At 41.6% G+C, this 18733-nt stretch overlaps 1 protein-coding gene across 5 annotated transcripts in view; it reads right to left on the minus strand.

The window, feature by feature from the left end:
- Positions 1–259: 259 nt before the first annotated feature.
- The window catches only part of LOC122924616 (synuclein alpha interacting protein), a 231610-nt gene continuing 213136 nt past the window's right edge, over positions 260–18733 (minus strand). Inside the window, exons 1-2 of one of the 5 annotated variants that reach the window (XR_006387416.1) lie at positions 7554–14007; positions 260–3108 (exon numbers count right to left, since the gene is read on the minus strand). Coding sequence is in view for 3 of the 5 variants with exons in the window: in XM_044275887.1 (XP_044131822.1) it covers positions 3024–3108; positions 18597–18667 (156 nt within the window). In the remaining 2 variants the exon portion in view is untranslated. Of the gene's footprint in view, positions 3109–7057; positions 7366–7553; positions 14161–18596; positions 18668–18733 lie in introns of those variants that run through there. The other 4 variants (XM_044275887.1, XR_006387415.1, XM_044275889.1 and 1 more) reach the window with 4 other exon arrangements.

Here is an 18733-nt window from a genome sequence, read left to right on the forward strand (position 1 = left end):
GTAAATGAACAGCCATAGAATGGTCCCATTGGGTCCATAAATTAAAGGGATTGTCCCATGAAAAACATTCTACAGTTTTCAAACCAGCACCTGGATCTGAATACTTTTGTAATTGCATGTAATTAAAAATTTAGTATAGCCCCAGAGTTATTCAATAAAATGTATCTGTATAGCGCCACCTGCTGTTTGTTCTTTTTGTTATTTCCTTTTCCTGCTCACTGAGAAGGCCGCACATGCTCAGTTTCATCCTTCAACTGCCTCCTGAGCTGTCATAGGGAGAAAAGACACTCCCCTTGAGCTGCCAGGTTGATATAAATCTAGCAGAACAATGAATGGGGAGATCTCTGGATCCATGTCAGGTACAGGGCTGGTTCCAGCCTTGCTAGAAAGATGTTATCATGTACTGTATGAAGTCTGACTTTAATTTTTTACATTAGTCATGGGATAACACCTTTAAATATAGTTTAAACATAATATTAAAGCTACTGCCCTCCTGTTATTGTGCTGCATTAGTGCTAGCCGTGCAGAGATTTAAGTTGATATTCTGTGATTGATATACGGTAAAGCAAACGCCCTCAACCTCTTGTAGGTCACTAGCCTCTTTCCCATACTATAGCTGATTTTAAGCCACAATAAACATCACAATAGAAGGGGTTTTCCAAGACTTTACTACTGATGATCTATCCTGCGTATCAGTATAGGTCACACGACCTAGGCGCGGCTCAGACACATTTAAGTGAACGGGACTGAGCTGCAATACCAAATCAAGTGGACAGCGCCGTGCTTGGTGAGCAGAGAGAAGTCTATGGCACTCACAGGAGCGCCAGTGCTTTCTCAAACAGCCGATGAGCGGGAGTTCCGGACGAGCCTCCAACGATCCAGAGGATAGGCCATCAGCAGTAGATTCTCTGAAAACCCTTTTAAAGATATTACTGTGTAATATGGCTCCTATTCTAGTGTATACGGCATATGACACAGTTTTGACTCTGGTACCAAATTCTGGTAATCCTAAGACCACGGGTGGGCATGGCTTTGTAGCGTGAGGCCGGTGACACCAGGCGGTCGTACTCTAACCTAAGAGACACGTGTGGCTCCTAATCCACTGATTGGGACCAGTGCTACACAGTACTGTACCAAAAAGTGTAAAGAAGTCACATGGTGTATATCACAGTAGAATGCATACATGAAATAAACTGTCAAGGGGCCATGGAGGCTGATTGAGGATAATGGATCAGTGTGCCTTTATCAGTTAAAGGAATTGTCACATAGTCAACTTGTCATCTGAAGTTATTTATTTTGGCCTTTTGTCTTTAACTGACATTAAAATCACGGAGGAACAGAGGAAATTAGGTAATATGCTTGATTAGGGCACAAAAGCAATTATATTTCCTAAAAGTCTGGATAACACAACGGCCGTGTCTCTACAAAGCCTTATTTATTAAGGCATCTTCTTTCAATTACAGTTACCCTTCACGCTCTAGGAGAAAATGTTGATCTTATTTTTTTGCACAGTCCAATTGTTTGTGTTTGTCACAGTCATTTTTCTCTGCTTTTAACTTTAAAGGGTGAAAGACATAAATTACTATTTAGAACATAAAATTCTCTGATAAGGCTGGATGTTGTTAGAATTTAGGACATTATCCAAGGCAGCGTAAAATATCCAGGTTTTTCCAATCATATGGCTGTCAAGGTCACTTCAAAGTACTTATACCATTAAATATTACATCTAAAATATTGTGAGAAAAGATGGAGAGCAATACATTGTGTATGTGCTCCGTGTCATGTACTGGTTTGGCATCTGACATCAGGAATGCTCGGATTTTGCAAATAAATTATTTGATCGATCCCCGGGATGTCGGTAATGATACCATTTATTCCTTGGGCACACATGACATGAATGTTATGCCTTCTTTTAACATTTTTCAGTTTTTAAGTCTTGGTATACATGTGTGTATGTGCAGGTGTATTGGCATGGATTGTGAAGGTTTATGAAGGTGCATTTGTTCAGTCACAACCCTGAGATCTTAAAGAGGACCAGTCACCTCTCCTGACATGTCAGTTGTAGTAACTACTTTCATTCCCTAAATAAGATGCATTTTTTCCTATTACTCTATGTTATGTCACTCTTCTATTATTCCTACTAGAAGTTTATAAATACTTTGCCAGAAGTCTGCAATGAAGGGCCAACTGGGTGTTACCAGAAGGGGGAGACCCTGACGCTATCCAATCAGTACTGCCAGTGGCAGACTGTGCAGGGACTCACTCCCAACTGGTAACATCCAGCTGGACCTTTATTGCAGACTGCTGGCAATTCAATCACAACCTTCTAGTAGGAATAACAGAGGGATGGTACAACATAGAGTCATAATTATAGATGCCTCAGAGTAATTACCCGAGGAATGCATGTGGTTACTAAAAATGACTGAGGAAGATATGGTTTGACAACCACATAACATGGACCTTTACAGTAGCATAAAAAAAGGAGAATAAAATAATAATAATTGACCTGTTCGGCCATTTCTATAAAATATTAATTTTGGGCAAAACTTTCCTCATAAGTTGCGTTTTTGTGGGGAATCTCTGGATACTCTTCTCCGAGGGTTTTGCATAACATTTTTAAACTGGCAATATCTGTTTCGCAAAACCCAGCTAAAATAATGGGGCATAATAATGGTCAAATGGTTTGGTAACAATGGGACGAACCTGTTGTCAGCAATAAATATCATATACAGTAATTATAGCGGAAGCTGATGAAAACAGTAAAACAAGATATTACTCGTTCTAATAGAACTGGAACCAAGGCATACTGTCAATCACTGTCCATGCCATCCAGTAGGAAAAAAAGTGGTCCATATAAAATAAATTCTACAGTTACTCAAAAGTACCCACAGCATGAAAAATCATTGTCTGTACATCCATACGGAGAAGAAAAGACACAGTAGATGTAAGGTCATGGAAGACCCATGGCCTATGCTGGTGCTGCTGCAGATTTTTTGCTGGACATCTTTATCATCGTGTCAGACTTATAAGAAAAATTCTTGTATGTCATGTTCTTCAGGATGTATATCACTGAACAGAATCTTCATTGATCCACCAACTGATTTATGCCTGGAGAAATCAAAAATAAAAAGATATAATTTTATCTCCACAATTAGCTTATAATAGCTGATATCTACATGAAAGTACAGAGAAATGTAGCAACATGCAAATACCTATAGCATTATCAACGTGATATTTAGGTTAGTAAATGCAAAATGATATACATGCAGCACTATATTAAAGACAACTAATGTTCCTAATATTTTTACAATAACGTTGAAAAACAGCAAGCTAGACCTCCATTTACTACTAACACTGAGCAAAATACCACTTGGCCCACATTGCTAAACTATGTTAGATATGCTGTAATACAAAGAAGCAGAGCTGAGTGAATGGCAATATCTACCATCTAAAAGCAGTTGTCTGACAGTGTCTGATCTCTAGTGCCCCACTGCTGAGATCCCCACCAATCACTAGAACAGGGGTCCCACAACAGAAGGGGTGTATAGAGAGCAAAGGACGTTCTGGCCAGAGCTATACTGTAGTTTCATTTGCACTATGGGTAACTCTAGTCTAAACTTGGACAATTCTTTCTTTACTATACCCCTCATCAGTCTCTCGTATACACTACATCAAAATACTACTCAGAATTGTTCTCACACTGACTCATCATGTCTAGTGTTGAGGGAATCAAACTCCACGAATCAATCCGAATTTCTGGGAAGATTCGATTTACCGTGAAGCCAAAATTCATTGTGCCTCGTGGTAGCAAATCGATTTTCCCTGAATGGCAGTAAAAAATAAAACAAATCATACTTACCTCATCAATTGGAGCGGGAATATCCGTATGCCGTCATCTTGATTAAAGATCTCACATGAAATCCTGTATCACGTCACCAGGCGATTGATTTTATACGTTTTTAAAAACATTTTACACTGTATTATTGCTGTCAGATGCTGCGATCAGCTATTAACGCGGCATCTGAGGGCTACAATAATGGGGAACGTCGCAAACACTGCTCCGTGTAATTGCGCCCACTACTTGCAAAGAAATGTACTTCGTGACGAAGTAATTCGTTACAAAGCGAGTTTTCTAGTAAAATTCGGCAAAGCAGCAGAATCAGATTTTTGAACACTTTGCTCATCACTAATCATGTCACAGTCTCTTTAATGGTTGAAGGAGGCTTTGTAAGTGAAAAGTATTGAATGTACTCACTTCAAAAGACAGAACCAGAAAGTACTCCTACAAAAAGAGACATCCCTCAATTCCCCCACCTGATTTTAACAAACCCATACCGATGGTAGTACAACAATACAATCGCATGACTCCCTCCAGAACTTCACAGTACTAAATATAAAAAAATAAAAAATCTTAATGACTATCCACAAGAATAAAATTCATAATTAATCACAGGACAATTAAAAACAAGAGATATATCATGCAGAACACTTTCAGATAACATATACTGTACAGCAGTATGCAAATCAGTCGCTAAACCATCTCGACAGATCCATCTCTAACACCCATTGATATATCAGCCAAGTACAACACAATTCATGAAAAAATAATAACTAAGCCAAATTGGGCACAATGGATCTCCTGGATGTGTCCTCCACCTCAACCTCCAGAACTAGAATGTAGGGAATATTTCATAAAGAGAATCAAGTTCTTGGTCCACTATGCCAAGTCAAGTTCCATGGCTGTAGAATAAAAATAGAAGTCTACTTAAAGGGAATCAGCCACCATGAAATGCAAAGCTATGTGCAGGCAGCATGTTATAGAGCAGGTGGAGTTTAGCAGATATATAGTTTTGTGGGAAAAGTGTCAGTAAAACTTGTAACTTATACATGTAAGTCTTTGCTTTTACTCACCCCAGTTGTACACGGGGAACATCTTATCGGTGACTGACAGCTATTAATACACACACATATCACTGATAATAGCCAAATGGGCAGTGTCAGAAAGAGCTCAACACTGAATATTTTTTAACAAAACTATGGGTAAAAGCAAAGAGCCCCCAAAGTCCAATGTGAGGAATCAGGGAAAAAGGAAAGACCGCAGTAAAGAGTGATCGGCAGTTGCACAAAATGCCCGACTAATCACGGCCGGGTAATAGATGAAGAGAGGGGCTCTTCATAAAAACAGCAGATAAAATAAATATATTATTATTATTAAAAGCAATTACATCAGACTGATGAGGTATATATGAGAATAGAACCCAGTAGGGTGTATATACACACTCTGTGTGCTACTCACTTCACCAGGGAGGGTGGCGCAGGATAAACTCAAGACACCTGACGCCAAACCCTCGTCGAGATCACATGTAGAGTATTGGTCCCCTTGGTGTCCTTCAGGTGGATGACCTGGTGGACTCTCAGTAGGATACAAAGTTGTTTATTTCAAAAAAGCTTGACGTGTTTTGGGGTATTCAAAGCCCCTTCATCAGGAGCACAACATATCACCTGCTGAACATGGTGCAAGGATCAAACATGGCTGCTAGATTATTGCAGCAACAGTGTCCCTAGCACATGAGCATTTGCCACGTCTCTCCCTATGCTCAGCTCACAGGACAATGGTGGAAACCACGTCTGATTAGGCTTTTATAGGGCTGTGACATCACAGGAGATGGCTACCTGCGGATTGGCGGGCTGCACGTCATTATGGATGGTCTCACGTCCCCGGGCTCACGTTCATACTTTTACTTTGTTACACATGCAGCAGCCATTTTAGGAAAACCTGATTTGTTATCATGAAGCGCAAGGAAATTCGGCTTCATTGCAAATTGAAGTTTACTTTGGACCGAATTACTCCTCAAATGTTTCACTTTGCTCAACACTAGTTATTATAATACCAGTTATAAATTATAAATGTAGGAAAATAACTTCTGAAAAGGGACTCATCTAGTGTAATAATGTTCACGCAGGTCAGCAGATGTATATTGCCTGTGCAGTAGGTGTATGGTGGGTGTATGGATTTTAAAGTATGAATCTGGCAATAAGGGTTGGATGGGTCACCAAGAGTTTTACATTTATTCCCTTATAAAGCAAAACCACTTGGGGCCAGGATGGAGATTTTTCCCTTCTTTCGCAGATTGGCTCATGCCTCATGTTTTTTAAACTTTCTAATGGATTAATAGGGGAGAGCCCTTTTTCTTCACCCACATTCCTTACCATGCCCTGGTTGAACTTGATGGATATATGCTTTTTTTTTCTTTTTCTAACTGTACTAAAAAGTATGTGTGTGTATGTAACTGTTTTTTATATACATTTTAAGATCTGATCTGGTTGAGTGATCAGTTTATGGTTATCGCATCCCAAACAAATTTATTAAAAGGGTTATTCCCATCCAATGACATTTATTTATTTATTTTTTGGTGTGTGTGTGTGGGGGGGGGGGGGGGGGTCTTACTTCTAGAGCCACCTTTGATTCTGAGAATAAAGGGGCTGTCTAAGTTTTCTCTGCTCAGCGGTTCTCTCAGCCACTTGACACTACAGAGAACTGCAGTGAGACCCATTTATTTTAATGGGGCCATGCACAGTAGATTGCCAGCGTCCCATTCTACAGCAACAACAGTGAAGGGGATGTAGCACTAAACCAGCACTGTGGCCTCTTCATTTTCAGAATCAGAAGTCAAATCCCTACCAGTGATGAGCGGCAGGGGCAATATTCGAATTTGCGATATTTTGTGAATATTTGGGCCAATATTCGCCATATAGTCGCAAATTCGAGATCTCGTCATTATTTTCCTGATTGCGAAAATTGGCAATCGAAAAATCCACGATAAAAATTAGCGATACGAAAATTCACGATCAACACTACTCCTAAAGTCAAAGATATTGCAGTCTTCTCATTGCAGTGAGGGATCATGGGTACTGATAAAAAATTTTTTAGAATATTCGCGATTACGAAGATATGGCACTATATTCTAGATATTTGCGAATTCTCGAACTGCCAATATTCGCGATAAAAATTTGTGATTAGAATATTCGCGATCAACACTAATCCCTACTGATCAGTATTGGACAGGGGTTTCTTGACCCACCAGAGGGATTTATTCTCAGGGCTTAACCTTTATCAATAAAGTCTAATAACTTTTAAATAAAAAAGAGAGACCAAATATATTTTTTCTTATGGACCTTTGGGTCCCACTATTGTAATGTCTCGGCTGCGTGTTGCTTTAGGTACACAGCTTAACATCAAGTATAAACCGAATCCCAATGAAAGATGCGCTGGTTTGCTGAACTGATGCAATCTTTACTGAGATATAATGAACAGGAATGTGTACAATAATGTTCATATGATATGGGATGATATGTGAGGTAAAACTGTGAAACAAACATAAAAAGAGAAATATAAGCATGGCTAATTCAAGCAACATACATTATACATAGCTAATACAAAAGATAGGGCCTAACTAACATGTGCTTGCTTACTACACTGAAACACACATTATCTATCTGCAATGTCTAACATCCCTCTACACAAGCTGAACTAGCAAAACCCCTTTACTCACAGGCTTTGGTGTTCGTCAGGTTTGCAATCTGTAATAGCTTTAAGATGTCCTGTGGATCTGGTCACTATAGTAGCCAGAGCTGGACTGAACAGGATATGTCCCAGCAAGCCCTAGAGAGTACAGAGAAGACCCGCCTCTAGGCTTCAAGAAAATGGAGGGTCTTAAAGAAACAGACACTACTGAGTGCCAAGCATGTAATATACATTGCAAAGGCAGCACACTCCCCACCTGGCGTACCATTGGTTATGCCACTAACCTTTGGACAGAAGTAAAACTACTTCAGAAATTGGCCTAGCATACACCTTGGGAATGCCCTGTCTAACAACTCTAACTTCAACTTTTCTAACTCTAGCATCACCACTAGGATCAGTCGCCACAATGAGTCCAATAGGCCATTCATTCCTGTGGGCCTGAGTGTCTTTTAATAAGACAATGTCTCCAACTTGTAAGTTGGGTTTGTCATCCTGCCATTTCTTGCGTGGCTGGAGTGTCACCAGGTATTCCTGTCTCCACCTCTTCCAGAAAATGTCTGCAAGGCTTTGAACTTGTCTCCATTGCTTAGTATACAAGTCCTTGAGGTCAAAGTCTCCAGTGGGAGCTGTCACTGGTTCCATCTTCTGGGTCAGCAGCATTGCGGGTGTCAAGACTGATGGCATCTCTGGATCTGTAGACACTGGAACCAAAGGTCTGGCGTTCATAATGGCCACGACTTCAGCCATTAGTGTAGTTAAAGCTTCATGAGTGAGGCGAGTAGACCCAACCTTCAGGAGCATGGCATCCAGAATACGACGAGCTACTCCAATCATCCTCTCCCATGCTCCTCCCATATGCGATGCGTGTGGAGGATTAAAAGTCCAAGTGCATCCTTGATCTTGAAGATAGGAACCTGTTTCAGAGTCTGTAGAGATGATTTTCAACTCCTTGCAGGCCCCAATAAAGTTTGTGCCGCGGTCTGAACTAATCAATTTCGCTGGTCCTCTGATAGAGAAGAATCTTCTCAAGGCATTGATGAAACTTGAAGTGGATAAAGATTCAATCACTTCAATATGAACTGCTCTAGTACTCAGGCAAGAGAACAGAACAGCCCAACGTTTACTTTCGGCACTGCCTCCTCTAGTCTTGCGAGAAGAGATGTTCCATGGTCCAAAAACGTCTAGACCTACGTGAGTGAACGGAGGATCTGAAGCAAGTCTGTCTGCAGGTAAGTTTGACATCTTCTGAACCTCAAGTTTCCCTCTAATCTTCTTACAGGTAACGCATTGGCTGATCACGCTGGAGACTAGTCTCTTACCTCCTATGATCCACAATCCTGCTGACCGTACTGCTCCTTCAGTGAAGTGTCGTCCTTGATGTGCAACTTGCTCGTGATAGTGTCTTACCAGAAGAAGAGCGATGTGATGATTCTTAGGTATGATGAAGGGATGTCTCTCTTGGATAGTCATATCCGCTGCCGACAAACGACCTCCAATTCTTAGTACTCCGTCTTCGTCGAGGATAGGGTTCAACTTCTTGAGCGAACTGTGTCGAGAAATCTCTTTCTTTTTCAGAAGGCTTTGAATTTCTTCTTTAAAGACTTCCTGCTGGACGCATTTGATGATCGCGACCTTGGCTTGTTCAAGATGGTCGTTGCTACGTTGATCAGTATTAGTAGCTCTGGAGGAGTATCTGGCTAGACAGATAAGTTTTCCGATTGCACGAGTCAGCGACTTCCATCTGGAAAACCTTTCAAATCTATGGGCGCCCAGACTGTCTCTGGTAACTAAAGTCTTGCAAACTGCAACTTGAGGTCTTACCTCTTTGTCTTGATCTGGTTCTATGAGCTGAAAGGTCTCTACCTGAGTAGTCTCTTTGATTTCTGGCTTACCAAGAAACGATGGACCTACGAACCAGTTAGTTTGCTTGAGTACAGCGGCTGACACCAATCTTGTCCCATGATCCGCTGGGTTCTTGTCTGTGCTGATGTAATGCCACTGATCTGGACTTGTAGACTTTCTGATACGTGTCACTCTGTTGGTCACGTATGTGTAAAATCTTTTTGAAGCGTTGTGAATATATCCTAACACAATCTTGCTGTCCGTATAAAAGTTCACTGCATGGATCTCAATGTCCAGTTCAGTCGTAATCATGTCTGCCATCTCTACCGCTAAGACAGCAGCACAAAGTTCTAGACGTGGGACAGTGTGAGCAGGTCTGGGAGCTAGTTTAGATTTTCCCATGATGAACCCAACATGGCTTTGTCCCTCAGTGTCTATTACCCTTAGGTAAGTTACAGCTGCAATAGCCATAGTGGAAGCGTCAGAGAATACGCATAATTCTCTCCTCTTTGTAGCAGACAAGGAAACAAATACGTACGGTCTTGAAATGTAGAGTTGTTCAAGCTCTAACAATGAGTCTTTCCACACCTTCCACTGCATTCGCTTCTCGTCAGGAAGAAGTACGTCCCAGTCAATTTGTTCCTGCTCAGTAGTGATCTGTCTCAAAAAAGCTTTGCCTTGCATGATGATGGGTGCTACGAATCCCAGGGGGTCATAAAGACTGTTGACTGTAGATAGGACACCTCTTTTTGTGAATGGTTTCTCTTCTCTGGAGACCCTGAAGGTGAAACTGTCAGTCTTTAAGTCCCAACTAAGCCCAAGACTTCTTTGCAAGGGTGGTGATTCTGTTCCTAGATCTAAGTCTTTGAGGTCTTTAGCACGGTCTTCCATTGGAAATGCTTCCATGACTCTGTAGCTGTTGGAAGCTACCTTGTTCAATTTTATGTTGGATTCTGCCAACATTTCTTTTGTACTTTTTAGGACGTTAATAGCTTCTTCGTTGCTGGAGAAAGAAGCAAGTCCATCGTCCACGTAGAAGTTCTTCATGACGAACTGTTTGGCTTCTTGACCATGTCTTTCACCTTGCTGTGCTGCTCGTTTCAGGTTGTAGATAGCTACAGCTGGGGAAGGGCTGTTTCCGAACACATGTACCTTCATCCTGTACTCTATGATGTCTTTGTTAAAGTCATTGTCTGCATACCACAGGAACCTTAAGTAGTCTCGGTGATCTTCTCGAACGAAGAAACAGTAGAACATCTGTTGTACATCTGCTGTTACTGCTACAAGTTCTTTCCTGAACCTGATGAGTACTCCAAGGAGTGTGTTGTTCAGGTCAGGTCCGCTGAGAAGGACGTCATTTAGTGAGATGCCTTCGTGCTTCGCACTAGAGTCAAATACTACACGTATCTGACCTGGTTTTTGAGGATGATACACTCCAAATATTGGTAAGTACCAGTGTTCTTGGTTTTCTTGTAGTGGTGGTGCCCTTTCTGCATGCTCGTTGTCAAAAATCTTTTGCATGAAGGCTTGGAAGTGTTTCTTCATATCTGGCTTTCTTTGTAGAGTGCGCTGCAACAAACTGAAGCGTTTCTCTGCTTGTACCTTGTTGACAGGAAGGCGATGGCGTGGTGACCGGAAGGGTAGAGGGGCTACCCAGCTGCCTGACTTGTCTCTGTAGACTTCTCTGTCCATGATCTCGAGGAAGAGGGTATCTTCTACCGAGGGTGCTGGCTTGTCGTCATCTCGTGTTCTTTCAAACACCTTACAACCCAGTTCATCTGTATTTCCAGTTGAGGCTAAGTCTTCCATGCACCTCTGGATACTCCGATGATGTGTTGGGTTATCTAATCTCTCTTTAATGTGTAGACTGTTGGTACATGGGCAAAGACAAGATGTACGACCATTCTGCAACAGATGTGTTCTGTAGACATTTACCTTTGATGGTTTGTGCAGTCCGTCTAGACATACTTCTCCAACGATGACCCATCCGAGATCAAGGCGTTGTGCAAATGGTGCATTGTGTGGCCCATTGTACTGTTCTCTGACTTTGTGCAATCTGAGAATATCTCTCCCAAGTAGAAGGGTGATTGCAGCATCTGGATCTAGTGCTGGTATTTGGTCTGCTATTCGCACCAGATGAGGGTGATGACGAGCAACTTCAGGTGTGGGTATCTCTGACCTGTCGTCTGGTATCTCATCGCATTCTATCAGGGTAGGTAGAGTCACCTTTGTCTTTCCATCTAAAGACTCGATGATGTAGTTATTTGCTCTTCTCCCTATTGTCTCTACAACTCCAGAACAAGTCTTCAAGGTGTATGGAGTTGGACTTCCTTTGTCTCCGAAGAGGTCAAAGAATTCTGTTTTTGCCAGAGATCTGTTACTCTGTTCATCCATGACCGTGTACATCTTGATTGCTTTTTCTCTAAAACCTGCTGGATACACCTTGACTAAGCATATCTTGGAGCACGATCTTGAGCGGCCCTGCTCTGTACAGATCTCAGTGCACTTTGAGGTTACTGCTGGCGTTATACTCTCTCCTTGCTCCCCACCATGATCTTCTTGAGTTGCTTGAACTTCTTGTTTCCATGGTGGTGGTCCCGGGTGCAGTGCTGACAAGTGTTTGTCACTGTTACACTCTGTGCATTGTATTGTTTTTGTACAGTCTTTTGCAAGATGCTGAATTGAAGCGCAGCATCTGAAACAAATGCGATTGTCTTTAAGATAAGCTTTGCGCTCTTCTAACGTCTTACTTCTGAAACTGCGACATTTTCTTAGTGGATGAGGCTTATTGTGGATAGGACATATTTTGTCTGACTCCTCAACTTTCTTCCTTGTGTTGTCTTCCTGATTAGCTGCAGATTCAGGCGGAACTTCTGTCTTCCTTACAGAAACTGTTGCTCTGCGTTCTTTGTAAAGCCCTGGAGGTTTCTGCTCTACCTTTGGGAAGCTTGCCGTTCTCTTGTTCAGGAAAGCAAAGCTTGGGTCATTGCGTATTTCAGCTTGGTCTTCTATGAATTCAGCGAAGAAGACGAATGGTGGAAATGCAACATGATGATCTTTCTTGTATCTTGAAGCTTGAGCTACCCACCTTTCTTGCAAGTTGTAAGGAAGTTTCTCGATTATGGGCTCAACTCCACGTGCTGTATCAAGATATGAGAGACCTGGCAGATATCCACTAGACTTAGCGGCTTCTATTTCTAAGAGTAGGTCTCCCAAACCTCTCAGCTTTTGGTAATCCTTATTTGTTATTCTTGGATAGTTTTCTATCCTTTTCAGAAGAGCATCCTCGATCACTTCAGGTGATCCATAGCATTGTTCTAGTCTCCGCCACACCATTGCAAGTCCTGCTGCTGCGTCATGAACATGTACTGATCTGATCCTTTGGGCTTGCTCAGTGGACTCTGGACCTAGCCATCTGACAAGCTGGTCAAGCTTTTCTTTCTCTGTCAGGTTTAAGTCTTGGGTACCGCTCAGGAAAGATGATTTCCAGGCCCAGTAGTTTTCTGGACGGTCATCGAATTTCATGAGACCAGCGCCCACTATCTCACGGTGCATCAGGAATTTTGCCACTTCTATAGCACTTGTTGCGTCTGGCGAATGCTTCTCACGTGTAAACTCAGGGTATGGTTGCGGTTGGTAAGGCTGATGAGGCGCTTGTCTGAATCTACTTTGTTTAGGTGGTTGTTCTCGTCTGTTGTAAGTCTTTCTGCTATAATCCAGACTTGTATTTGCTTGAGGAGGGAGTACGCGAGCATCCGTTTGCACTCTTGGAGGGTTGGCAGAATGGTCTCTAAGCATGCGACCACTTGACTTCCCACACTGAGATTCTGATTTAGTCTTGCAATGTTGCGTAGTATCAAAGTTGCTTATTGCTGGTGGTGTCAATGAAAGCCTAGGTGCGTCATTGGACTGCTGATCGGTGTACATGGTTGCTTGTGACTGTACGTACTCACAGGTGCGTTGGATTGCGCTGTGGGATAACGTCTGGTTTTCTATGCCATCGAACTGAGCTTCAGCAGCCCTTGTGAAAACTTCTGCCTCGGCTAAGGCTGCTGCCGCGTTTTTCTGCTGTTTGAGTAAGTGTAAAGATGCTTCCACTTCTGCTTTCTTTTTAAGTGCTTCAGATTCACTTTTTGCTTGCTCTCTCATCAATTCAGCTTCCTGCTCCGCATAAGAAGCCATGGCGCAAGCTGCCTCTGCTTTTGCTCTTGCCCTAGTCGCTTTGTCGCTAGCCGATGACAGACTGGTGATGCCTGAACGTCTAGAACTAGTACGCTTAGATCTTGCTGAATCGGCGCTAGCTGAAGTCAGATTTGTTTGACTGGATGCTCTGGACAGTGTTGTGTATCTAGACTTGATTCTTGGCAAGCTGTGTGTGCCATCTTCCTTATAGGAGCATTGAGGGTTAACTGTCAGAGTGCTGTTCCCTGTGTTCTGCATCTTGATTTAGCTGGCAGCGTGGATAATGATGATGACTGGACACAGGCAGTATCAGTGTTGTAGTGAGTGAGAGAAATTAGTTTCACTCCACGTGGCTGAAAGGAGTTATTAGTCCTTTTACTGCGGAGGACGATTTAAAGCTGTTTAACTGCTTCTGACAACGTTTTAAAGCCTTTTTACTGTAATGTCTCGGCTGCGTGTTGCTTTAGGTACACAGCTTAACATCAAGTATAAACCGAATCCCAATGAAAGATGCGCTGGTTTGCTGAACTGATGCAATCTTTACTGAGATATAATGAACAGGAATGTGTACAATAATGTTCATATGATATGGGATGATATGTGAGGTAAAACTGTGAAACAAACATAAAAAGAGAAATATAAGCATGGCTAATTCAAGCAACATACATTATACATAGCTAATACAAAAGATAGGGCCTAACTAACATGTGCTTGCTTACTACACTGAAACACACATTATCTATCTGCAATGTCTAACATCCCTCTACACAAGCTGAACTAGCAAAACCCCTTTACTCACAGGCTTTGGTGTTCGTCAGGTTTGCAATCTGTAATAGCTTTAAGATGTCCTGTGGATCTGGTCACTATAGTAGCCAGAGCTGGACTGAACAGGATATGTCCCAGCAAGCCCTAGAGAGTACAGAGAAGACCCGCCTCTAGGCTTCAAGAAAATGGAGGGTCTTAAAGAAACAGACACTACTGAGTGCCAAGCATGTAATATACATTGCAAAGGCAGCACAACTATGATCTCAGAGTCTGGAGGATTGTCTGGTTTTCTAGTGGCTAGTGTTTTGACCGTGCTACCAATAAAGTGATGGCATATTACAGAGGTATGCCAACATGTTTTAAGATGGGAATACCCCATAAAATTACGTTACCATATTACTGTTCCGTCATACAAAGCCATGAGGGCAGTCACCAGTAAAATTCATGAATCGTGTGGTCTGTATCTCATCAAGAGGATTAATCCAACTAGTCTTTTTAACAAATTGCTTGACATAAATGCTTTAAAATAGCTTTGAGGCTGGGCCCTGGATCCATCTATTTAGATATGTTACAATATAATTACAGGAACTGCCCCACTATCTACATCTGGAAAAAGAAGTTCTCTGTAGAAGCTTCCATAGTCGTTTTGGCTTCTGCTTCTCATGTGGCATTTGTAGAAGTCTACAAGGCTCAGAACCACTAAATAACATGGTTAGAACATGCCATTCATTCCAGGGAAAGACGAGCAATGTCAGTGTTGAATTTGCTAATAAAATCGGAATTCATTCCACTAGTCTAGACTTGGAACACCCAGCTTGTATAGAGTCGCTGACCCTGCAGATATGTATAGGATTTCTGGTAGGAATAGCTGCAAATTAAAATCATCTTGTATAGTAATGAATTTGTGAAGAACGCCCACACCATGCCCGCACTGGTATTTATTTCTACAACGTGGTGGTTTATCTGTTAGTAATAAGGCAAGTGCTTAATATGTAAAAATGCACAGATTTTGGAACGGAGTATTGGAATCCCTTACCTCAAATATTGTGCAGGAATATGCGAGAGCTATGCGACTGTTAGTTATTGGTCACAAAATGTGACCACATCCAAGTTAATCATATATTTGTGTTGTTTTGTAAAAGAAGGGAACTATTGCTTTTATGTGGTGTCAAAAAGAATGCTGAATACATATAAAAATAGTAGTACTAGTAAGCTTCTGTTTTATCTGTTTTATCATGGTTGACCACATGTTGTCTTTCATTGAAATATGCAACACTAGTGTGTAATTTGGGTCTTATATTGGTTCCTAATGTTGATCACTTATGCAGTGACTCAATGGATCACTGCAAGGGTTAATTTACTGCTAAGAACTGACCTCATGCTACAGTGGTAAATTTCATGATTTCTTGTTATGTTTCCTTATGCACTATGTACATTCCGAAATGGTTATGTATGGGCAACAATTAGCTAACACTGGCAGCATTAGCCTAATTTCCAGGTGATCGGCTGGTCATAGAGTGTCTAGTCCTCAGAGCTAGAGGCGATAGGTGCATGTGTGAGCTCCTGAGACGCACGCCTGAAGAGAAGCATAGCCCAAGGAACCTTAATCCCTGAGGACACAAACTGCCAGAGAACATCTTAACTGAGAGAATAACCGAGAGAAAGAGAACAGACATTTACAGAAGGTTTAGTTGCACTGGATGGCAATAAGACTTTACTGCATGAGGAAAGGGTATATTGCTTCAGCGCCCACCACTCTTTGAGAAGGACTGGCCATCTGATCTCAGATCTGCATCCCGCAAAGTGCAGAAAGAAATGAGACAGGGTCCATGTGCACAGCAAAGCTGCATTCACAGTTCCTATGGACTAGTAATACATACCATTAGGGGGTCATTTATTAAACAGAAATACGCCTATATGGCACGTAACCTGTAGTGGCGGTTCAGTTTAACGATACAAACAGTTGAAGTTACACTGCACCCCTGCAACAAGTTAGATGGCATGCAGTTAAACAGTAAAAAGGGCCATGGCCTCTTCAAACCACTGATCATTGGGTATGCCGGGAGTTGGACACCTGTCAATCTGATATTGTTGACCTATCCTAGATCCTCGATATACTAGTGCTGCACAACCCCTTTAACATGTGCATATATGCCAATGTCTACATAACAGTGTGCTTTTACATGTGCCAAATGGCATGCATTTTACAACAAACTGCCATGGCTTTACAGTATTACTTTTTGGCGGCCAACCTTGTACTGGTGAATTAAGTTGAAAGATCTTATTTCACCTGTAGAAGATATGCGGCCAATTACTGCAGCAATTCACTATGAAATGTGTGCACGCGGCAAAAACACTGCGCCATTCAGCATGTGTGGAAAACACCCTTTGACTTTCTCACTGAGCTTTGCTTATTCATGTGTTTAATAAAATGGTGCACTTAATGAAATCCACTTGCCCTAATTAAACGAATATTGTTAACAGACTCAGCAAAGCTCATGGAAACAAAAAGAACGACTAGAATAAATAGCTGAAAATAGCACGCCAGGAGGGTTACATTACCAAAATGCTAATGCCAAATCAAATATTTAATTTCAGATTATTTCGTAAGTGTGACCTTCCAGTCGTGACAAATACAAACACTATTTGTCTTTAATAAACACATTACATTTGCTCCAATACAACAATTTCTAGGGCTACAGCAGTAAAATCTCATTTAATCTATTTTGTTATGTTAAAGCAGTGATTTTCTAGTTCATCATTTAAAGGCATAGTTGGAAGATAAATCATGGATGTGGTATATGTGTAACCAAAGAAAAACATTACTTCACAAAACCAAGGGCCAAAAATAAATGGAGGGAGAATCCTCCTTAATATATTGTATATTCTTTGGCAGTTGAAAACATTAGTTTTCATGAGTCTACCCCAGGAAGAACAATAACCATGCCCAATGGCGTAACTAGAACTGAATGGGCCCCACAGAATTTTTCTATAGCCTCCCCACTTTCCCCTTACACACTTCCATCTGGACCAAAAAAAAATAAAAATAACATCTCTCTTCTCCTGCAGACGCCTCTACTCTTCAAGCAGCACTGTGTCTAGATACCCAATACACTGTGACCTGACGTTGCACCACACAGCATCAGGTCATAGTTAATTCCTATACACACTATGTCCCATCCTGAAGCTGTGCGCTGCCAGGACTTAGTGCCATGCAGGCACCTGAAGAAGAAGAACAGGAAGTGGGAAGTAAAATAAGTGCTAGGACTAGGAGCACCATACTCACCGCACTCTGGGCCCTGAAGCTAAGTCCATTTGCCCTCCTTCAGGCCCCGTGGTAGCCACTTTCCCTGCTTCTATGGCAGCTACTGCCCTGACCAAACTGATGTCTACTGCACCATTGGAAGGGTGCTCCATTGGTAGATGAGAAAATGGTGAGCGTTTTGGTAAATGTTTTAAGAATAGATGTGAGAAACTGCAAACTACAGTATAAGCGTCAACCACCGGCCACTAGGGTCTTTTTCTTTGATTCAAAAATGAGACTTTATTGAGGATATTGGATTTGGACCTCAACAATAATTTCTTCCAGTGGGCCCAAGGAAAACACACACGTGTGGGTGTGTGCATATATATATATATACACACACACACATAGATATGATATGATAGATAGATATATTATATCACATAGAAGCCATTACCTGGTTGATCTGTACTTATAGGTGAACACCCAGCACTGTCATTACCTTAGCAGTCTTACATTCATAAATCTGGATTTTGTTGTATCAAGTACCATGAAATACACATGTGACACATTCCTTCCCAACTTGTAGGAGATCATTAATTCACCACTGACACATTGTAAATGTGAACAGAATTTTACCACAAAAAGAGACTATTTTTTGGGCTTGGATTGTTTAGGCTTGAACATTTTGGAGGTGACTTTCCCACACATGACAGGAAATGTAGTTTCCATACACATCATCTGTTAAATGACTCCTGCTCAGCAGAGACTGCACGCAATGCCAAGATGTAGCATGCGGCAAGATGGATTTATGAGAAGCCCTCTCCTTTTATATGAGGCTTACAAGTACAGCCAAAAATTGCATTGCTAGAGCTGTCAGCAGGATAGTGCTTTTCAGATGTATGCTGTTAATTGCAATGGAAATGGTTAATATAATCTACTTGGTTGATTAAGATTTTTTTCTAAAGAAGGAATTGAAATGAACAAGAAAAAAGAAGAGGAAAGAGGAAAACCCGTTTAATCAACACCACCACATACCATGCATGATTAGGAAGAAGATCCTCAAGCACTGCCCTATTGGATAGTTTGGCAGAACAGGTGTAAGGCTCCTGGGAAATTGCAATATACAGGTCAGTACATGCAACATGCAGCATGCATATTTGTAAAACAGACAG

Source organism: Bufo gargarizans, chromosome 1 (genome assembly GCF_014858855.1).
Source record: "Bufo gargarizans isolate SCDJY-AF-19 chromosome 1, ASM1485885v1, whole genome shotgun sequence".
In the NCBI taxonomy this organism is placed as follows: Eukaryota; Metazoa; Chordata; class Amphibia; order Anura; family Bufonidae; genus Bufo; species Bufo gargarizans.